Genomic DNA, 18,059 nt, shown 5'->3' with positions numbered 1-18,059 from the left:
GCACATGGCTGCAGATGCTGTCCTGGTCTGACCAACACCGTCACATCTCAGTAGCAGTGCTGTTCTCCTGGGGGCCTTTGGTCCTTCCCAGGTCATCAGGAGTTGGCCTCCCAGCGTGGTTCTGGCATCGCTGGAAGAGCAAGTGATGTAAAACAGTGCAGCCACTTCTGCAGAGCTGTGGCCTGGCTCACGTGAGTGAGATGCAGACTTGGGTCAGTATATAAAAGTATAGAGCTGAAGCTGCTCTGCTGAGATCAGCATCCAGCTTCCCAGGCTGGGAGCACAGCAGCAGGCTGTACTGTTGTTAGATGGATGGAGAAACACAGTAATGGCCCCAGACCAACAATTACCTCTGAGCAATCCAGTCCTATCACAGCCAGGATAGGTGCCCTGGAAAAAGGCAGGCACTGCCCAGACTGGCTCTGGACCTCACCTCATTGCAGGGCAGTGAGAGGAGCCTGGCAGTGACCTGTGCTGGGGTGGGTTTCAACCAAGACCCCCGGCACACACCCACCCTCTGCTCTCATTCTGTGGTCAGGGCTGTTGCCCAAGAACAAGTGATTTATGGGTGTTCTACGTGGAGAAGGGAACTTGCCTCCACACCAGTGGAGGATTTACCATCAGTCTGAGGAGAGAAGGCTGTCAGGAGCCAGGATGGGGATGCACATCAGTGAGTGCACATCAGGCAGGTGTGTGGGGCCCCTTCCCCATGCTGCTTGCTTCTGTGGGCAATCTGTGAGCGGAGAGAAGACCAGGAGCCCTGAAGCAGCCTTTCCCCTCACTTTCTCTTCCTTTTAAACCATAGCAGTGCACAAAAGGACAGAAAAAGGACAAAATCTGAGAGTGAGGAATCTGTCAATCGGTGAACCAGCAGCTAAACTCTAAGGGGGGAAAGCGCCTCACATAGAGCAGCAGTGTGGGCAGTGGGGGTTTCTGATGTGCTGGGGCTCAGTGCTGTGAGAGCCTGCAAGCTGTGCTGCAAGTCCTCTTTATTACATGTCATAAAATGGTATTCCAAGAACAATGCACCATAGCAGCACAGATATAAATAATACGCACCGCAATACAATCGAGCCTTGTCCAGAGCCTCTGGCCTGGGTGCTGGGAACTGCCTGTGGGTGAGCGGCTGCAGTACAGAACCGAGCTGCAAACCCCACCTGCGGCCCGAGTGCACTCCTGGGAGGTGCTGGGGGAGGTGGGGGGTGGAGAGGACCTGAAAGAGGATGAGAACAGTGGGAGGATATCTGCCTGCTTGATGCCATTGTGCTGCCCCCCAAAGCCTCCCCACACACCCAGCCAGGATCTGATATGCTGCTGGGCTCCGCATATCACTTCAAATTGAAGTAGATTCAATTTGGGAACCAAAGTCCCCAGCTGCATCCCTTCAAGCTCACATGACCTTTAAGGTCTGTGGGATGCTCCCCAGGCCCTCAGCTGCTCCAGTCCCACCTCTGACACCAGACCCATGTTTGCACTGCCACTGTCCATCTCTTGGCACCCAACTGCACAGTGACTCAGTTCCTCAGCAATTTCAAACACTGAAACATCTGCTCCAGCACAGAGTAATTAATGACTTTCTGGTTCATCTGCGGAGCAGAAACACTTGGGCTTGCAGCTCTGGTGTAGACTTATTTAAAAAGTTTCCCATCAGGAGCGTTTAGGTTCCCCTAATTGCTGTGTGGCTGACAGAGAGCTCAGGGCACATCGCGGCACTGGAAGCACCGCGCACCACACAGGAGCTGCTGGCAGTGTGCTCTGGGAAGCTCAAGGCACAGCATCACCTCCCACGTGTGCTCACTGTGCATGGAAGAGAGTCAGGGCTTGAGCAGCACCTCATAGTGCAGTGGCAAAGCAGGGCTGCAGACCCCAAAGAGCCTAACCAAAAACCAGCACCCAGCCCAGAGAGGAGCCCCTGTGGGATGAGTTCAGGTTTTCCTTCGCTGTGCCCTCTTTTGGCACTTCTGCCAACAGCATCTTTCTGGGTACCCGGGATGCAGTATCCCTGGCTCCCTGCTGCTTATGGGGGCAGGGCAGGCAGCAGCCTGGCACCAGCACTGCTGGTACTGTGAATGTGGGCACAGCAGGGCACATCTTCAGCAAATTGAGGAAAGCAGCGCTGGAGAAGTCCGGCCTGAGCGAAAGGCAGTGGGTTTGGCTTGAGAGACATCTCAGTGGAAAACAAAGTGGAAGGAAAACAGGCTCGCTTTGCTCACAAGTAACATTATCCGGGGAGATGACAGAGCTGCTAGCAGGATGCGCTCGTTGCAAGGCTGGGCTGGAGCAGGCGCAGTGCTACGAGGTCAGGCTTCTGACCCTGGCTGTAAATCCATGCCGTGCCATTGCACAAGTCCTCTCCGGGCCGCCTGGGACTCTGTTGTATCATATTGCTGGGCTTTACAGAGATTTAATGCATGCACCGAAGCCTCCAGCGCCCATACATCACTTGGTGGTTAGTGGGAGGCACAGTCAAGAGCTGAACAAAGATTGCTGCCAAAGGGTGTGAGGAGAAATGCTTTGGCCCATTAACAAAGCTCCTGCAAAGGAATGCAGACGTGGTGTGAGGATGCTGACAGCCTGAAGAGCCACAGGAGAGGCAAGCTGAGGGCTGGGGGGAGTGGAGGGACTGCAGGAACACCCAGCAGGAGCAGTGAGAGGAGGCACCGCTGCCTTCTCCGGGAAGAGGGAATTGGCCGCCATCAGTTTGCAAATGCCTTTCCTGTCTTTGCCCAGTTTCTCCAGTTGCTGTTTGCTTACGGGGTTTGTTTCCCGTCCTCTATGGGGATGGCTTCCTGTGCCACCAGGCAGCCCTTGCTGTAGCTACAGCCAGGTTAAAGCACAGAGGAATTTTGTCAGACCCTGAAACATGCCTCACTCTATCCGGCTGCTGGCTTCAACATGCCCTTCGATCCTAAATAAATCTGATTTAGAACCACAAATGCTCTATGTCATCTCCTTTCACTGGCTGCTGCCCGCATCCTCGCTCAGCAGCCACCACAGAGCTGCGTTCCCCCAGACCCCTCCTGGGGCTCAATGCCAGCAGTAGGAGCGGGCAGGTTTGGGGCTGTGCGGCCCCCCAGTGCCGCAGCTCAGTGCCTGGGGTCAGAGCCACGTCCTCACATGACTGTTAGTGTGGGGCTCTGGAGGTGGAGGCGATGTGTTTTACTCTCATCTGCTCAGTGCTGATAGGAACGGTGGTTGGGTTGTTTTAAAAGCGTCAGTGAGGATTTTGACAAGTTTATTGATAAGTTTTAGATGTGTTAATAAGGGTATTCAAATAAAGGGGGAAAAGTGTTCATCATTTAACCTCTCACACCTTCGTCATGCAGCTGAGGAAAGGTGGGAGAGCTGCTCCGGCATCCTGAGCAGATTTGCCTTCCAGCAGCAATGGTTATATTTGTTACAGATCTACAGATTTTCTGGACTCATAACGAGCATTCAGAAATGCTGGGAAAGGAGATTCCAAGGAGTCTCACCACACTGATGGCAGAGGAACAGAGCATGGAGATCACAGCCATGGCGAGGCCACCAGGTCCCTCCCAGTGGTACAGCTGTGACTCCTCAGGGTCCATCCTTCCTCCCAAGGGTGAACTCCTGCCAGTGAAGCAGCTCAGTCTGCTGGTTCCTGGGAGCTGAGCAAGGGTAGCAGTGACCTGAAGGTGCCGGGGGTGGGTCCCTGGCAGACACTCTCCATCCCTGTCATGGTCTGGGGCTGCCCTGACCCACACTGAGGCATCCATTGAGTGGGCAGGAGCACAGGCTGCAATGCCAACTCCCCATGCAGAGAAAGCAGCCCTCTGCCTCCTCCTCCTCCTTCTCCTTCTCCTCCTCCTCCTTGCCTTCCTCCTCCTCCTCAGCTCCCAGACTCCCCGGCCAGGCGATGCACAGCGCAGCACGTGGCTTTCAGAGAGCACTGATAAGGCGCAGCACCCCAGTGCTGGTGTGCACTGCTGGGAGTTACTGGCAGGAGAGGACCGGCCACATCTCTGCACTCCGTTTGCCTCCTGTGCCTCCCACAGCAGCACTTTCTCAGTGTCAGGAGCCCCACGATGCGGCTGCTCCTGCTCATGCTGCCCTCACTGCTCTGCGCTGCCACAGGTATGTGGGTGCGGTACAGCCATTGCTGGAAGTGGGGAGGGCCATGGACCATCTGCCGGGAGGGAGGAGAGGGGGTTTCATGGACAGCTGTGTCCCAGGGTTTGGGTGCAGAGTCCGGCACACGTGCAGTAATGCCTGCAAAGAGCTGTGCTGGGTGGAGGAGGAATGCTGGGTGAAAGGAGCGCTTTCTGTGCAGCCGCTGATGCTGCTCTCTGTGCCGTGCTCCTTCCCAGACACCCACGTACCATAACCCCATAGACAGGTAACCCCAGAGACAACTGCAGGTTGTGCCTCTGCCCCTTAGTTGGGAGAAAGCGAGCACAGAGCTGAGCAGGGGATGTGCAGGGCAGTGCTAACGCTGCGGTCTGACTGGGGATGGAGCAGTGGACAAAACCATGCAAAAACCAGCTGCTTCTGTGGGGAGCTGGGAAGGGGCACGCCGAGCATCCAGGCATTCTGTGGTATTTCTGTTGAGGCTTACTTGTTGTACTTTGCGTTTGTTGATGGCAAAGCAAAATGCTCCTTCCCAGTTTGGCCCGTGGGAGGGGAGGGTCGGCCTCTGCCCGATGCGCAGGTAATTACCGGGGCAGCCCTGACAGCAGCACTGGGGGCACAGCTCAGCCAGCAGCAGTGCTGGGTCTCAGCCCTGGTGGGATGCTGTGATGCTCAGCATGGGATGACCACATCCTGTGCAGCACTGGCAGCAGCCATGGGCTTTCCTTGCAGATGGGTATGATGTAGGTGTAAGTCAAGCTGCTTTTCTGTGTGGGTTAGCTCCTAGAGTATTTACCTTCTGGAAATGAATGTACTGAGGTGACTTGGGAAACTGCTCCGAGAGCAGGGAAGGCAGAGCAGGGCTTTGGTCTGGTTTTGGAATGAGTGGGGTCCCCAGTGGAAAGTTCTCACCCGTCCCTCTGGCATTTGTGCTGCAGTCTCACAGAGCTGCGTGTGGACCCTGGGATGCAGCTGCATGATGAGGAAGAATGCGGTGTGTGTGGACTGAGGCTGAGCCATTGGCCTGAGCTGTGGGGCTGCCCCCTCCCCCTCGCCCCCCCCTCCCAAGCAGCACTCTTTGGCTTTGCACTCTATTTTGGTCACAGACGTTTTATGGGGCTGCGTGGGCTGCGTTTACAGGCCTGTGTGGCCCTGCAGGGATGCATCAAATGCCAAGATTGGCCCTGGCTAAATTTGGCCGCTTCCTCTCATGGCTGGCTTTTCCCAGAGCTGGGCAGGGCATGCACGAGCAGTGCCTGCTGATCTTTGTCCATGTGTTTCACTTCTTGCTCATCTCTTCCCATTTGCCTGGTTTCTCCCTCATACTGTAACTGGTTCCTCCAGCCCCAGGTTGGTTAGTGCAGAACAGACCCTGGGGCCGGGGAGCATCAGTTCCACTGCGACCTTCAGCTTCCTTCAAAAACAGCATCTGCCTCTGTTTATGTGCGTAAATATATATGTGGATAAACTCCTCTCTCGGTATTTACATAGCTCCATATGCAAACACTCTCTGCAGTGGGGACCGTGAGGTCCTTCAGCCATGTCTCTGCAGTGTGGGGCTCCCCGGGTTCCGTTTTGAGCCAGGTCAGCACAGGAGCAGCTCCTGCACCTCACCATGGCCAGCATGGGACAGTGAGGCTGCAACCAGCTGTGGGTTAACACACTCCCCCTCTCCTGCTTAGGACTGGCGGTGAAGGCACAGTGCTTGCTGATGAGTGTGTGTGCACAAGTGAGACAAAGTGCTTTTAATTATAGCATGCCCCATTAGCCATTAATAGGCTGACAGCTGAAGGAAATGTTGAGTGACAGGCTGGGCCCTGCGTGCAGCCCTGCTCCCTCCTGGTGCCTGCCTGCTGCCACTTCCCAGCGCCTGATCAAAGCAGGTGTGGAAACGTTTAGCTGGATCTGAGGCATGCCTCTGCCAGGGATAATTGCAGGATGCTAATGAACGGGGCCCCAGAGCTGGGTACCTCAGTGGCTCTGACAGAAGGGGCTCAGCAGAAAGGGAGCCTGAGGCAGCCATGTACTGTGGTGGGACAGAGGGCTGGGGTAGGCTGAGGTACGGCACTGGGAGAATGTCTGTCCATGGAGAAACGTCTGTCTGTGGGAGAGTGTCTGCTGTGGGCATCAGGGAGACCCAAAGGGAGCAGAGCCCTTTGCTGAGGGTCGGCAGGTGACACAGGGACAGGCGGGCACACAGAGGGACGCAGCCCCCAGAGTACTGAGCATCTCCTCTTCCCCCTGCAGAGCCTCTTCCGACTCCCTCCAGGGATGGGTACGTGTGTCCCCTGGGGCAGTTTCCCTGCGGCAACCTCTCGGTCTGCCTGCCCCAGGCACTGCACTGCAACGGGGTGGACGACTGTGACAACGGTGCTGATGAGGAGAACTGTGGTAATTAGCAAAATGCTAGGAAGGTGGGGTGTCCTTGGGCTGGAAATGCCAGGAGCTGGGACCATGAGGGCATTAGGGCAGAGCTGCAACCTCCCCTGGAAGCATAGCAATGGCAGGAATCAGGGACCATGGTGCCCTGGTTCTGGCACAGTAATGCATACCCACATAGCAGATCCCCTGTCTGGGACTCTCCTGGTGCAGGAGACCCATACTGCTGCAGTCCTCAGGGTTGTGTGGGCTGTGTGCAGAGGCAGAAGAATGGAGGGTTCTGCACCATTTGTTGGGACATACAGATGCAGCAGATGTAAGGAAACAAAGTGAATTCTCTTCTTTGTACAACATGCTGTGCCATGCAGGGGCTCTTTGCTCAGGGTTGCTGGAAAGCAGAGTGTAAAAGAGCCAGAGACTAGGCAGACATGCTGCTGGGAGCTGTGGATGCAGCACCTGGCTCCGGACAGGCTTGGTGGGATGGGAGAAAGAGTGGAAGGAAGTTTGTTGGGGTTGCATTTGGATGCAAATAACATGGCCATATGGAGCTCACTCTGACCCACACAGCCATGGGGCTGGAGCCAGCCTGCTGCCTTCTGCCTTCCCCACACCCTGCACAGGGCTGTGGGGTTCTGCTCCCATTGCGCAGAGCTGCTGGGCACTGTGGGATGCAGCCATGCCTGACAGCACTCCTGCCCACAGTGGACACCACAGGCTGGCTGGGGGTGCTGGGTGACATGCTGGCTGGGAACGGCGGGACAGAGGATGAGGCGGATACGTGCTGTAAGCCACCTTTGGGACTACCATCCCCTCCCCATCACATGGGCCCCCCGTTCCCCCTCAGCACGTCCCCTCTGGTCCTGCAGTGCTGGAGATGCTCCCGGAGCAGTGCCGATGCTGGGGAAGGGCCGTGGACTGCACTGCACGGAACTTCAGCTCTGTGCCCCGGGTGTCCCCCAATGTGACACAGCTGTGAGTACCACAGGGCTCCCCCCATCCCAACACTGCAGGGTCGGGGGCTGCCAGCACCACTGAGTCCCCACTGCCTCTCACAAACATGAAGTGAGAGCAGGGAAGGAGGGAGAGCATGAAAATCCTCACTTGGAGAGCAATTAGCAGGACTGTATTAATGAACAGCAGCTGCCTTGCAATGCATTTGTATTTCAGGAGAAAGGGACAATCGGGGCTCCTCATATTTCCTCCTGTGATTGAGGTCTTCTCTTTGGTTCCGAATTTGATGTCTTTAATATTATTATTATTTGGTCTATTTTTTGTTCTTTGGTCTTTTTTTCTTTTCCTCTCATTTTCCTGGTAGGGACCTAAAGAAAAATAAAATCCACACTCTGCCAGACAACCAGTTCAGTGGGTGCTGGAGCCTGAGGAAGCTGTGAGTACTGCCTGCTCTGTCCCATGGGGCTGCACAGAGGAGTGAAGTGGCTGTGCTCTGCTCTGCTCTGCTCTGCTCCTCACCTCCATCGCTCACTCCCTCTGCTCCAGGGCTGCAGGTCCCCATATCAGACACGGGGAACATCCCTCTTTCCTAAGGATCTGCAGACCCTGAGAGTCCCTTAGGAAGCAGTTCTCTTTCAATCTGCTTTCCGTTCTGTTTTGGTTTTTTTTTTGTTGTTTTTTGTTTTTTTTTTTTAATAGATTCTTGCAAAACAACAAGATCCGTGTGATCTCACCCAAGGCATTTGCTGGACTTTCTCAGCTTAGGATGCTGTAAGTAGGAGCAGCCACTTGATGAGGCCTGGGGGAGTGGGGCTGTGGGATGCAGCGCTCCTCACGCACAGCACAGCTGCTCCTGCGGGAATTGTACCAAGCTGCTGTAAGCTGGAGTGGGGTGAGGGGGAGAGAGATGGGCAGAGCAGAGGCACCTCCACCTCCCCCAGCTTCAGCTATGACCTCCTCAGCCCAATTCCCTCTGAGCCGAGCCCTGTGCAGGCACTGACCAGGAAGTGTCCCAGCCATTGGCAGTGGGGGCCCGTGAGCATCCCCACCAAGGCAGGAGGAAAACGCTTCTCCTGCTCTGTCCGCAGGTTCCTCAGCCACAACAGGATCTCACGGCTGCTGCCCCACACATTTGAGGACCTGAACCGCCTTGAATGGCTGTGAGCTCCCTGCTGCTCCTGGCTTCCTTATGTGCATCGTGACCCCATTTCCTTGGGGGTGGCACTGACCAGAACAGGGGCTACCCAAAGCTCTGAGAGGGATATGGGGTGGAGCAGGGATGCTGGGCTCATGGCTCTGTGGTGGGAGCCAAACATTTCTCTCCTGCAGGGAAGAAGCTGCTCCTGCTGGGCTGCAGAGGGCGGTGGGCACAGAGCATGCACAGTGCTGGGCATGGTGCAGGGCACCCTGAGCACCACAGCTCTGTGTGAGACCTTCCCCGTGTGCTGTTGGTTTGCAGCTCCATCTCCCCCAAAAGTGCTTAAACAAAAAGGACATCACATACCATTCTGTCCTGTTTGCTCTCTAAGGCTGCCTTTGGTCAGAGCTGGGGAGCAGAGGCTGCTTTGCAGGTTGCCCCCCTAGCACGCAGGGCTGCTCCCAGCTTCCCTTCCAATGTGCCACAGGACCGGCTCAGCTGTCCCTTAAATCAAAGAGGGAAGCAGAACAACGAGCAGCTCATGCAGGGTGGTCTGTGGAGCACACAAAACAGAGGACTTCAGAGAAGCCAGGCACAGCCCTGAATTCCCTGAACGGTGTTTAATTTATCATTGTTTCACAGCAGAAGAGAGGAAAAATCCAGCAAAGCCTGACTGTGAGGGAATCCAGGCTCTGCAGCTGGATCTAACGCTTCAGCTGGGCCAGAAACTAAGGGGGGGGAGGGGGGGGTGCAGACATGGGGCAGCCCCCAGCCCAGGGATGGGGCCATGGGGCAGGCTCCCAGCACAGAACTCTGTGTGCTGTCAGAGTCCCCTCCCCACTTTCACCTCTCCTTCCTCCCACCCCCAGGATACTGGACAACAACAGGATTGCCTGGATCACCCCTGCCACGTTCTCAGGGCTGAGGTCGCTGTACTTCCTGTGAGTCCTGGGGAGCCCCTGTGGGTCACCTCTGTACCTCCTGCACCCCCTGGCCATACCCTGGCTCCAGGCTTTCTGGACTCAGCCAAGGATGCTGTGCCTCCTCTCCTCCCTCAGGGATGCTCACCCACTGCACTGCAAGCAGCTGTCGGGGGAAGCGTGGTCCTGGAAGTGGGACCCCAGCCTTGGCCAGCCATTGTCTCTTGTGCTGCATGTTTGTACACCAGACAGGCTCAAGCCAAGCATTGCTTATGAGGCCCACTTCCAAGAGGGAAGAATGGGATAACTCTTGCGTTGTGGCTGCCATAGAAGTAATCTTGCAGTCACTTAAACATGATTGCAATGCCTTCTCCACCTCCACAGTCTGCTGTGCAGATCAGGAACTCTGGCAGCAGCCTGGAGTCAGTGTTAGGGGAGAAGTTTTGGCTGTCAGAGTGGAAAAAAAATGTGTGCGTGAGCACACGTGCATGTAAGTGTGCTCACATATAGCTGAGTGCTTTAAGCTGTAATCCCTGAGCACGCATCTGCAAGGCAAGAGCCTCAGCTGTGGCTGCTGCTGTGGGCTTGCACATCTCTGCTGGAGATGTAAGGGCTGGAGGTGGTTGTAAAAGACCCAAAATGGGGTGTGGGAGTGTGGTACTGAGGTGGCTGTGGCCAGGACTGGGAGCCACCAAAGGTCCTGGGGGTCTGGTGCAGGGTGACTGGGGCAGCGAGCACTGCAGAGGTGGAGATGGTTGAGGCTATGGTGCTGGGGAAGGGTCTGGTGCAGAAATCTGGGCAGGAGATGCTGTGCCCCCAGAGCTCTGCAATGCCCGGTTGGCACCCCATGTCCCAGACCTGTCCCAGCTCTGTTCCCAAGGCTGTGTGTTCCCACGTTGTGGGCAGCGCAGCAGCTCAGTGACGCAGCATGTTTATCCTTCTGCCTTTTTTTAACAAATCAAACAAACTAATAAACTGCGGTCACAAAAAGTGCACTCAGAAACACTGCACGCAGGCATGTGCAAAGGGGCTGAGAAAAATGCCAGAGGGATTCCAGGCTATAAATCTGCATTTACTGCCCGTCACCCTCGGGTTGCTAACTGCTGGCTTCGTGCACCTTTCTCCCTGGGATGCACCTATTTGCTCAGTGGCTGTCACCCTTACCCTTACCCTTACATCCCAAGGAAGGTGAGCAAAGCTCTGCACTGAAGTTAAGCTGCGTGCACCAGGTGTTTGCTTGAACTGCCTCATGCTTTAACACAGGAACTGAGGTGCAAGGATCCATCACTCAGGGAAGTGCTGCCAGCCCTGAGCTCATCAGGGTAGCGCTGTGAGCAGCCCCACAGTGGGGCCAGGCACCAGCAGAAAGCCTTTATGGGGTGCCATGTGGTGCAGTGTTAGCAGCAGGCTGCATCCTGTGTGGGTGGGCTGCACTGCAAGCCCACTTGTCCCCATTGCCTCCCCCCAGGTACATGCTGAACAACTCCCTGGCAAAGATACCCGATGGTTCCCTCTGCACAGAGACACCAAAGCTGAGCTGGCTGTGAGTACCTGGCTGGGCAGCCAGGGTCTGGGTACTGCTACTGGTGGCACTGTGATGGGGCTGGGGAAACAGCAGTGTGATTACATTCCCTGCAGGGACCTGGAAGGAAATAGGATCCGGGCGGTGCGTGGGGCCGTCTTCCAGCAGTGCCGTGAGCTCACTGTGCTGTGAGTACTTTAGGGAACCCCCTTCCCACTGTGGGTGCATGGAGGTGGGGGATGGGCAGCACTCAGCTGGGACCCCCCTCTGCTCTGGGCTATGTCCAAGGGAGATGGTTCCACTCTGTTTTTGTAAACAGCGCTGGTACTGCAGTCAGCTTTGTGGACTTGGCCAGCAGTGCTCCCCAGAGCCTTTTGTAGGGCTGGGTACCCAGTGCAGCATGGAGCTGCAGGCAGGAGCTGCTGTGATCCATGGGGTCAGGGGCAGGGCACTGCATGGAAAAAGTTGCTTGTGGTGCACAAGCAGCAGGGCCTGCAGCCAGCCCTGAGCCTCCCGCTGGCATCCAGAGCCCCTAAAAATATCCCTGAGGAGCATATAAAGCTCACACACTGGCTCCATATGTCAGACAGTGATGAGCTCTGTTTAGTCCCCTCCTGCCCCTGGCTCAGCAGTGCTCCAGGCTCTCAGAGAGGTGCCACCCTGGTGCTGGTGAAGGCAAAGAATTCACCTTTGCCCCAGCCCACCCCCTCCTCCTGGGCAGATCTTTGCACAATGCTCTCGTCTCCCTTTGAGCTCCTTCGTGCTTCCCACTTTCTGGTCCTGCTGTCACCATTCTCAGAAGAGGGGAAGAGCAGTCATCTCATGGGCAGGAGGAGATGTAGGTGTGATGGAAGTCCCCAGTGAGAGAGGTGATAGCAATAGGACAAGGAGGAATGGTTTTAAGCTCAAGGAAGGAAGGTTTAGATTAGATGTCAGAGGGAAGTTCTTCACAGAGAGTAGTGAGGTGCTGGAACAGGCTGCCCAGAGAGGCTGTGGATGCCCCATCCCTGGAGGTGTTCAGACCAGGTAGGACAGAGCCCTGGGCAGCCTGGTCTAGTACCAGATCTGGAGGTTAGTGGCCCTGCCTGTGGCATGGAGGTTGGAACTTGATGACCCTTGAATTCCCTTCCAACCCAAGCCATTCTATGATCCATAACTCTGAGGCTGAGCATTTTAGAAAGGTCTTCTGTGTCTCTCAAGACAAAGAGATCTGACTGTAATGCAGCCCTCCATAGAGAAGCTCAGAAAGGTGTTTAATCTCCCAAATGCACACCCCTGAGTTATTTCCCCAGTGAGAGCTGCCCAGAGCAAACAGACTCATGAAAGCCTTCTTTACCCTCTGGCTTTGTCTTCACCCATCTCCCCTGGGGGCTTAGCAGAGCTGGGTGCCCCTGCAGCACCTTGAGTGCTCACAGCCAGCCCTGTGCTGGGGTATGCTCATGGAATGCAATCAGGCACTGCTGCATCTGTGCTCTCCCTTCCTCCTGGTCCAGGATCCTGCGTAGGAACAGACTCCGGTGGATCCAGAGTGGGGTGTTCTCTGGCCTGAGCAGGCTGGTGGAGCTGTGAGTGCATGGCCGTTGTGCCCCCAAGCACTGGGCTGGGATGGGGTCCTCACTCATGTGGGTGCCCCACTGCCTCCCTGAGCGCCGCTCTGCTCCACGTAGTGACCTGTCCCTGAATGGGTTGGATGAGCTCCCACCATCGCTGTTCCATGGCCTGGCTGCCCTGCAGCAGCTGTGAGTACGGCACACTGCTCCCCTGCATCAGGACTGTGCGCTGCCCTGGGGTGGGGAGCTCTGAGGAAGAGCCAGGAACGCAGCCCCTTGCCCTCACTTCCAGCTCCCGTGAGTGCATCCAGGGGGAGGAACAGCAGCACCTTGTTTCCTTCCAGGAACATCTCCTACAATCCCCTGAAAGAGATCTGCCCCAGCCAATTTGAGAGCCTACCCCAGCTGCTGTCCCTGTGAGTCCCGCAATGCCCCAACCCTGCAGTGCCACAGTGGCCCCGCACCCAGTGGCATCACCCAGCCCTACTGCCTTCGTCCCGCAGGAGCCTGGAGGGGCTGGAGATCCCCAACATCCACAACGTGACCTTCCGTGGGCTGGCCAACCTCTCCCATATGTGAGTGTGAAAGGAAGGGGCATCCCACACCAAGAAGCCCTCCCCTGGAGCAAAGGGGGTGGCATGCAGAGCTGCGTGCCCTCACCGAATGCAAGTGGTGTGGGGAGTGGCGGGGTGTGAAGGGTGGGCTCTGCTGGCTGAGGTGGGCACTGGAAGCCAGAGTTAAGCAATCCCATTAGAGGTCCTTTGCATGTGTCCGAGCTAATGGCCTGAAAACAGCAGAGATGTGCAGGCAGGATGGGCATGGTGGCAATACAGCCGAGGAGCCAGCTGTGCTGTGAGTGCTTTGCAAGGAGGAAAAAAATCATTAATTTTCTGCAGATGCACATTTTAGAGTACCTGTAATGAAAGACAACCGTACATCTTCCTTTCTGTAATTGGTCTGTTTGGACTGCAAATATGGTACATTTTCTACCTGACTTGCTAATAAGCAATCATTTCTCTCCTTTTATCTATAATTAAGCAGAAATGAGCCTTGCATGGCAGTTTTGTAGTCATTTTCTAATGTAGAATTTCGCTAAGCTTACATGGAATTGCCTTTATAAGGCTTGAAAAGATTAATCTGAAAGAACATGCAGGGGAAAAAATGGAATCCCTGCTAATGGAAGTTGAGAGACTCAAAAAAGGGATTGATTTTTTTAAATGTTTGTGAGAATCACAGGCTGGAGGAAAGCACTCCGTATTTATAGCCAGCAGTGCAGAACAGGCACAGGTTTAAGTGGGTGGCACTTGATCCAGGAAAGCACTGGGGTGCCTCCAGGCTGTTTTGTGAAGGATTCGGGCTTCTTTAGTGCCCAAAGCAAATTGCAGTGACTGTGCAAACCACGGACCCTCTCATGATCTGCAAATCCCTCTCCTGTCCCAGCTGCAGCTGCAGAAGAGGGTTCCCAGGTGCTCCTGTTCTCTATTGGAGGCTCTGAGGCTTTTGGCTGCAGTGTGAGGGTCCGACTGGCTCTTCTCCAGCTAGATGGGGAGTAGCATCCCAGTGGGATGTGCAGGGCAGGGCTGGGAGCAGGATGGCTGTGCAATGGCCATGGCAGCAGCCAGCACCTTCCCCCTGCAGCTACTTCAAGAAGTTCCAGTACTGCAGCTCTGCTCCCCACGTGCGCAGCTGCAAACCCAACACCGACGGCATCTCCTCCTTCGAGCACCTCCTGGCCAACATCATCCTGCGTGTCTTTGTCTGGGTCATCGCCTGCATCACCTGCCTGGGCAATCTCTGTGTCATCTGCATGCGGTCCTGCGTGGTCACGGAGAGCAGCGCACACACCATGGCCATCAAATCCCTGTGCTGTGAGCTGGGAGGAGCCGGGGGGTCCAGGGACACTGGTGTAATGGGTGACGCTGAGCGTGGTGCCTCCTTCTCATGATGCTTTGCCTCCCCTCAGGTGCGGACGGCCTGATGGGCATCTATCTTTTTGTCATTGGTGCCTTTGATCTGAAGTACTCAGGAGAATACAACAGGCATGCACAGAGCTGGATGGCCAGTGTGCCATGCCAGCTGGTGGGCAGCCTGGCTATGCTGTCCTCTGAGGTGTCCGTGCTGCTGCTCACCTACATGACCCTGGAGAAATACTTGTCCATCGTGTTCCCCTTCAGCTACCGCAGAGCCGGCAGGAAGCAGACAGCCTCGGTGCTGGCTGCCATCTGGCTGCTGGGCCTCTCGCTCAGCATCGTGCCACTGTGCTGTAAGGAGTCCTTCGGCAACTACTATGGGAGGAACGGGGTGTGCTTCCCTCTGCAGTCCGAGCTGGGCGAGCAGCCCAGTGCCAGGGGCTTCTCCACCACCATCTACCTGGGTGAGGCCTCGGGCAGGGCTGGGGATGGGGGGTGAAGCATGAGGCTGCAGTGATGTCTCCGCTCCTCTCACTGCTGGAAGTGGGCACAGCCCTGCTCTGTCTCTGGTCCATCGGTCATGCTCAGAGCAAGGTTTCTCCCTCTCTCCAGGTTTGAACCTTGCAGCTTTCATCACCATTGTCTTTGCCTACACGGGCATGTTCTACTCTATCCGCATCACCACCTGCAGAACAGCGGAGAGTAACGTCTGCCCCCGGGACGTGGCTGTCGCCAAGCGCTTCTTCTTCATCGTCTTCACTGATGCTCTCTGCTGGATCCCCATCTTCCTGCTCAAGCTTCTCTCCCTGCTGCAGGTGGAAATCCCAGGTGAGGTCTTGGAGCGAACCTGCTGCTGCCCACCCCCATCCCCAACTATGGGCCTATTGGGGTGAGTGCTGCCGAGTCCAGGTGCTCCCCCATCCACATGTGGGCTGTGAGGGGAGGGGGGGGAGCGTCACTCATCCTTGGGTGGGTCCTGGCAGAGAGCAGCAGTCATGAACCCCTGTGGCTGTGCCCCTCCTGATGGCATTGCCCCACTTAGCTGCATGCATGGGGTGTTCCAGCCTGGGGGAGGCTGACTGGCTGCCTGATGGCATTTCCTGGTTGGAGCAGGCACTGTCACATCCTGGGTGGTCATCTTCATCCTGCCAATCAACAGTGCACTCAATCCCATCCTCTACACCATCACCACAGCTCCCTTCCAGGAGAAGGTGAAGGGCTGCCTGCACACCCGGCGCCCAGAGCTGAGCTCCCGGCAGAGCTTCATGCTGGTGGTGCTATAGGTAGGAGGCAGCCCCTGACCCTGGCTGGCACCACCACAAGACCCCAGCATACCAGGCACTCCCTGCACAGCTCAGCCCTGGGAGCATCTTTGCAGCTGCTCTCAGGTTTGGCTGCATTCCGTGACCCAGAGAAGCGACCCAAATGGCTCTGATCACCACTCCCACAGCACCGCATCACTGCACTGCTCAGCCCTGCATTGGGGCATCAGCCCACAGCACTCACCACCAGTGTCCCTGCATCAGCCAGCAGCTATCGTTAGTACTTTATTAATTACATGGATAGGAAGAGCAGCCCCAATCCAAGTCAAACAATCTGTTGCGTTGCATACGATACAGAACAAGAAATAGCCCCTTAAATACAAAATACACATCTTTTAAGTGAGCATCACCTGGTGCTGAGCTCTACCACCGCAGTTATATATTAATATTCCAACTGTACAAGTATTTATATAGAAAAAAAGAAACATTTAAAAAAATATTAGGAGAAAAATCACTCCCTCCAGAAGTTATATTTTATATATATAAAAAATATATATATAAAAACAGAATGCAGGCTGGGTCATTTTTATTTTCTTTTTAACCAAAAGAGAGACAAACATGATTTGTTATGGCAAAACTGGCACTGGGAATTGCTCCCACCCGTGGGTTGTGTTGCCTTCCAGTTGGAACGACGTCAAGTAAGTTGGGTCCCTGCCTAAAGGAGAAACCAGGTCAGTTCTGGGCGCTGCAGGAAGAGGGAAGGACTGTGAAAGGGGAGCAAAGCTCCTTGCAGGTTGTGTTGGGGCAGCTCTGCACACCTGTGGGGCACGAGCTCTGCCACCTGCAGCTGCCCAGAGAGACATGAATCTGCCTCCACCATGCCTCTTTACTGCAGTGCACAGAAGCTGTACTAAGCTTGGCCCTAGCAGTTGGGTTATCACCATTTGCTGCATGATCAGCCCTCACTGGTGGGTATGCTGTGCCCCTCACTCCTCTCTGGTAGAGGTGCACTGAGACCCTCCAGCTGTAGCAAGGAGCTATGAGCTGCAGTGCTGGGCACATCCCTCTTCCTCACTTCCACCCTCCTTGCACCACTGCCCCAGCCCCCTTGTATCACTGCCCCTTCATTCGCTTCTCTGCGGCTACTCTGGATTTCTAGCCTTGTCCACCACCCTGCCAGCCCGACACTGGTGTGGAAGGATGGCACCTGGCTTGGAAGCACATCCGTCCAGCCCCCACTGAAACACAGTGTACAGGGGAGTCTTTCAGTTGAATAAGACCAAGGCATTGGAGCAGACAGCTTTTTCCTTTGTCTCCTATGAACTTTAGCACCAAAGGTAATAGCAGTAGATTCCTTCTGCCACTTGACAATGGCTGTCAGTAATAGATATCTATAGACATCTATTTGTAGTCCCTTCCTTCAGTAAGAGCATCCTTCAGCAAACAGGTTCCCAGCCCAGCTCCCTGCCTGTCCCCACACTGGGTGACACTGCACACACACACTTCTCCCCTCGCCACCCAGTCCTCACCTCCTGACACAGCACTGTGACCTCCGGCCTTGGCTCCACACTGCCCCCTCAGCTCCCACACCTCTGCTGCCTCCTGCTTCACTCCACACACCCTCACCTGGAGCAGCTCCTGGTCCAGCTCACCCTGGACCATTGGGCATCACTCCAAAGCCCCCTCTCCTTTCCTTGGGCAAGCAAGATGCTGCTTGTCCATCTCTCATGTGGAGCCCCTTGGGGCACAGCTCCACTGCTGCAAGCAGACAGCCCTGTAGCACACATGGGACAGGACAGATGAGCAGCAGCAGGCACGGGGGGTCTGGCTGCGCCTCTTCCTCCAAGGGCTGGTGGCAAACAGCCCTGCAGGGGGAGCAGAGAAGGGCCACGCACAGCTGGGGCAGCCTGTGGCTCTTTTTGGGGGGCCAGGCCCAGGTTAAAAGGAAGCATATAAATATGTGCCCATCCTAGTGGCGTGTTGGCTTCTCACTCCACTCTGAGTGTCCCAGCCCCATTGGCTGCAAGTCCGTGGTCTGACAGGATGCAGCATCTTCCCAGCTCCTCAGATCTTGGTCTCAGGGCCATTCAGACTCAGTGCTGGGAAAGAATCTCGGATCCTCACCAGCTCCATGGCACAGAGGTGCCCAAAGACTTTGTTGTACCACTCCGGTGATCGGCCCCTGGGAAAGGGAGCAAGGCAGGGCAATGGGTAAGCGGGCAGGACAGGCCACGAGCAGCACCTTGTTTCTTGCTAGCCATGATGGCCTATGATGAACAAGAATGAATGGCAGGAAAAGGAGCACGTCCTCCCCCCTCATCACTGTGGGCACACAGCA

The 18,059-nt window shown here is 55.7% G+C and overlaps 2 protein-coding genes across 11 annotated transcripts in view; one reads left to right on the top strand and one right to left on the bottom strand.

Moving 5' to 3' along the window:
• The first annotated feature begins 3,909 nt into the window (after positions 1–3,909).
• On the top strand, positions 3,910–16,287 carry RXFP2 (relaxin/insulin-like family peptide receptor 2). The gene is made up of 18 exons (XM_015278329.4): positions 3,910–4,095; positions 6,337–6,480; positions 7,171–7,251; positions 7,335–7,440; positions 7,784–7,855; positions 8,119–8,190; positions 8,508–8,579; positions 9,427–9,498; positions 10,946–11,020; positions 11,116–11,187; positions 12,493–12,564; positions 12,667–12,738; positions 12,894–12,965; positions 13,053–13,124; positions 14,188–14,417; positions 14,513–14,923; positions 15,072–15,287; positions 15,573–16,287. Exons 1-18 carry the CDS (start codon positions 4,047–4,049, stop codon positions 15,740–15,742), a joined length of 2,130 nt encoding a protein of 709 aa, XP_015133815.1. The 5' UTR covers positions 3,910–4,046; the 3' UTR covers positions 15,743–16,287.
• Positions 15,994–18,059, bottom strand: part of STARD8 (StAR related lipid transfer domain containing 8) — a 42,216-nt gene continuing 40,150 nt past the window's right edge. For all 10 annotated transcript variants that reach the window (XM_040699969.2, XM_046940744.1, XM_040699968.2 and 7 more), the window contains one exon: positions 15,994–17,903. In XM_040699969.2, the coding sequence (XP_040555903.1) occupies positions 17,786–17,903 (118 nt within the window). In that variant the 3' untranslated portion in view covers positions 15,994–17,785. The remainder of the gene's footprint in view (positions 17,904–18,059) is intronic.

Source organism: Gallus gallus, chromosome 4, assembly GCF_016699485.2.
Source record: "Gallus gallus isolate bGalGal1 chromosome 4, bGalGal1.mat.broiler.GRCg7b, whole genome shotgun sequence".
Lineage (NCBI taxonomy): Eukaryota > Metazoa > Chordata > Aves > Galliformes > Phasianidae > Gallus > Gallus gallus.
Note: the sequence above shows the minus strand (reverse complement) of the source record. Positions and strands in the feature narration are given on the sequence as shown.

Bases quoted from the DNA above. Each gene is read 5' to 3' on its own strand.
- RXFP2 (XM_015278329.4), top strand. From the start codon at position 4,047: ATGCGGCTGCTCCTGCTCATGCTGCCCTCACTGCTCTGCGCTGCCACA. The intron at 7,856-8,118 runs GTGAGTACTGCC...TTTTTTTAATAG, and splicing joins TGCTGGAGCCTGAGGAAGCT to ATTCTTGCAAAACAACAAGA. The intron at 9,499-10,945 runs GTGAGTCCTGGG...GCCTCCCCCCAG, and splicing joins CTGAGGTCGCTGTACTTCCT to GTACATGCTGAACAACTCCC.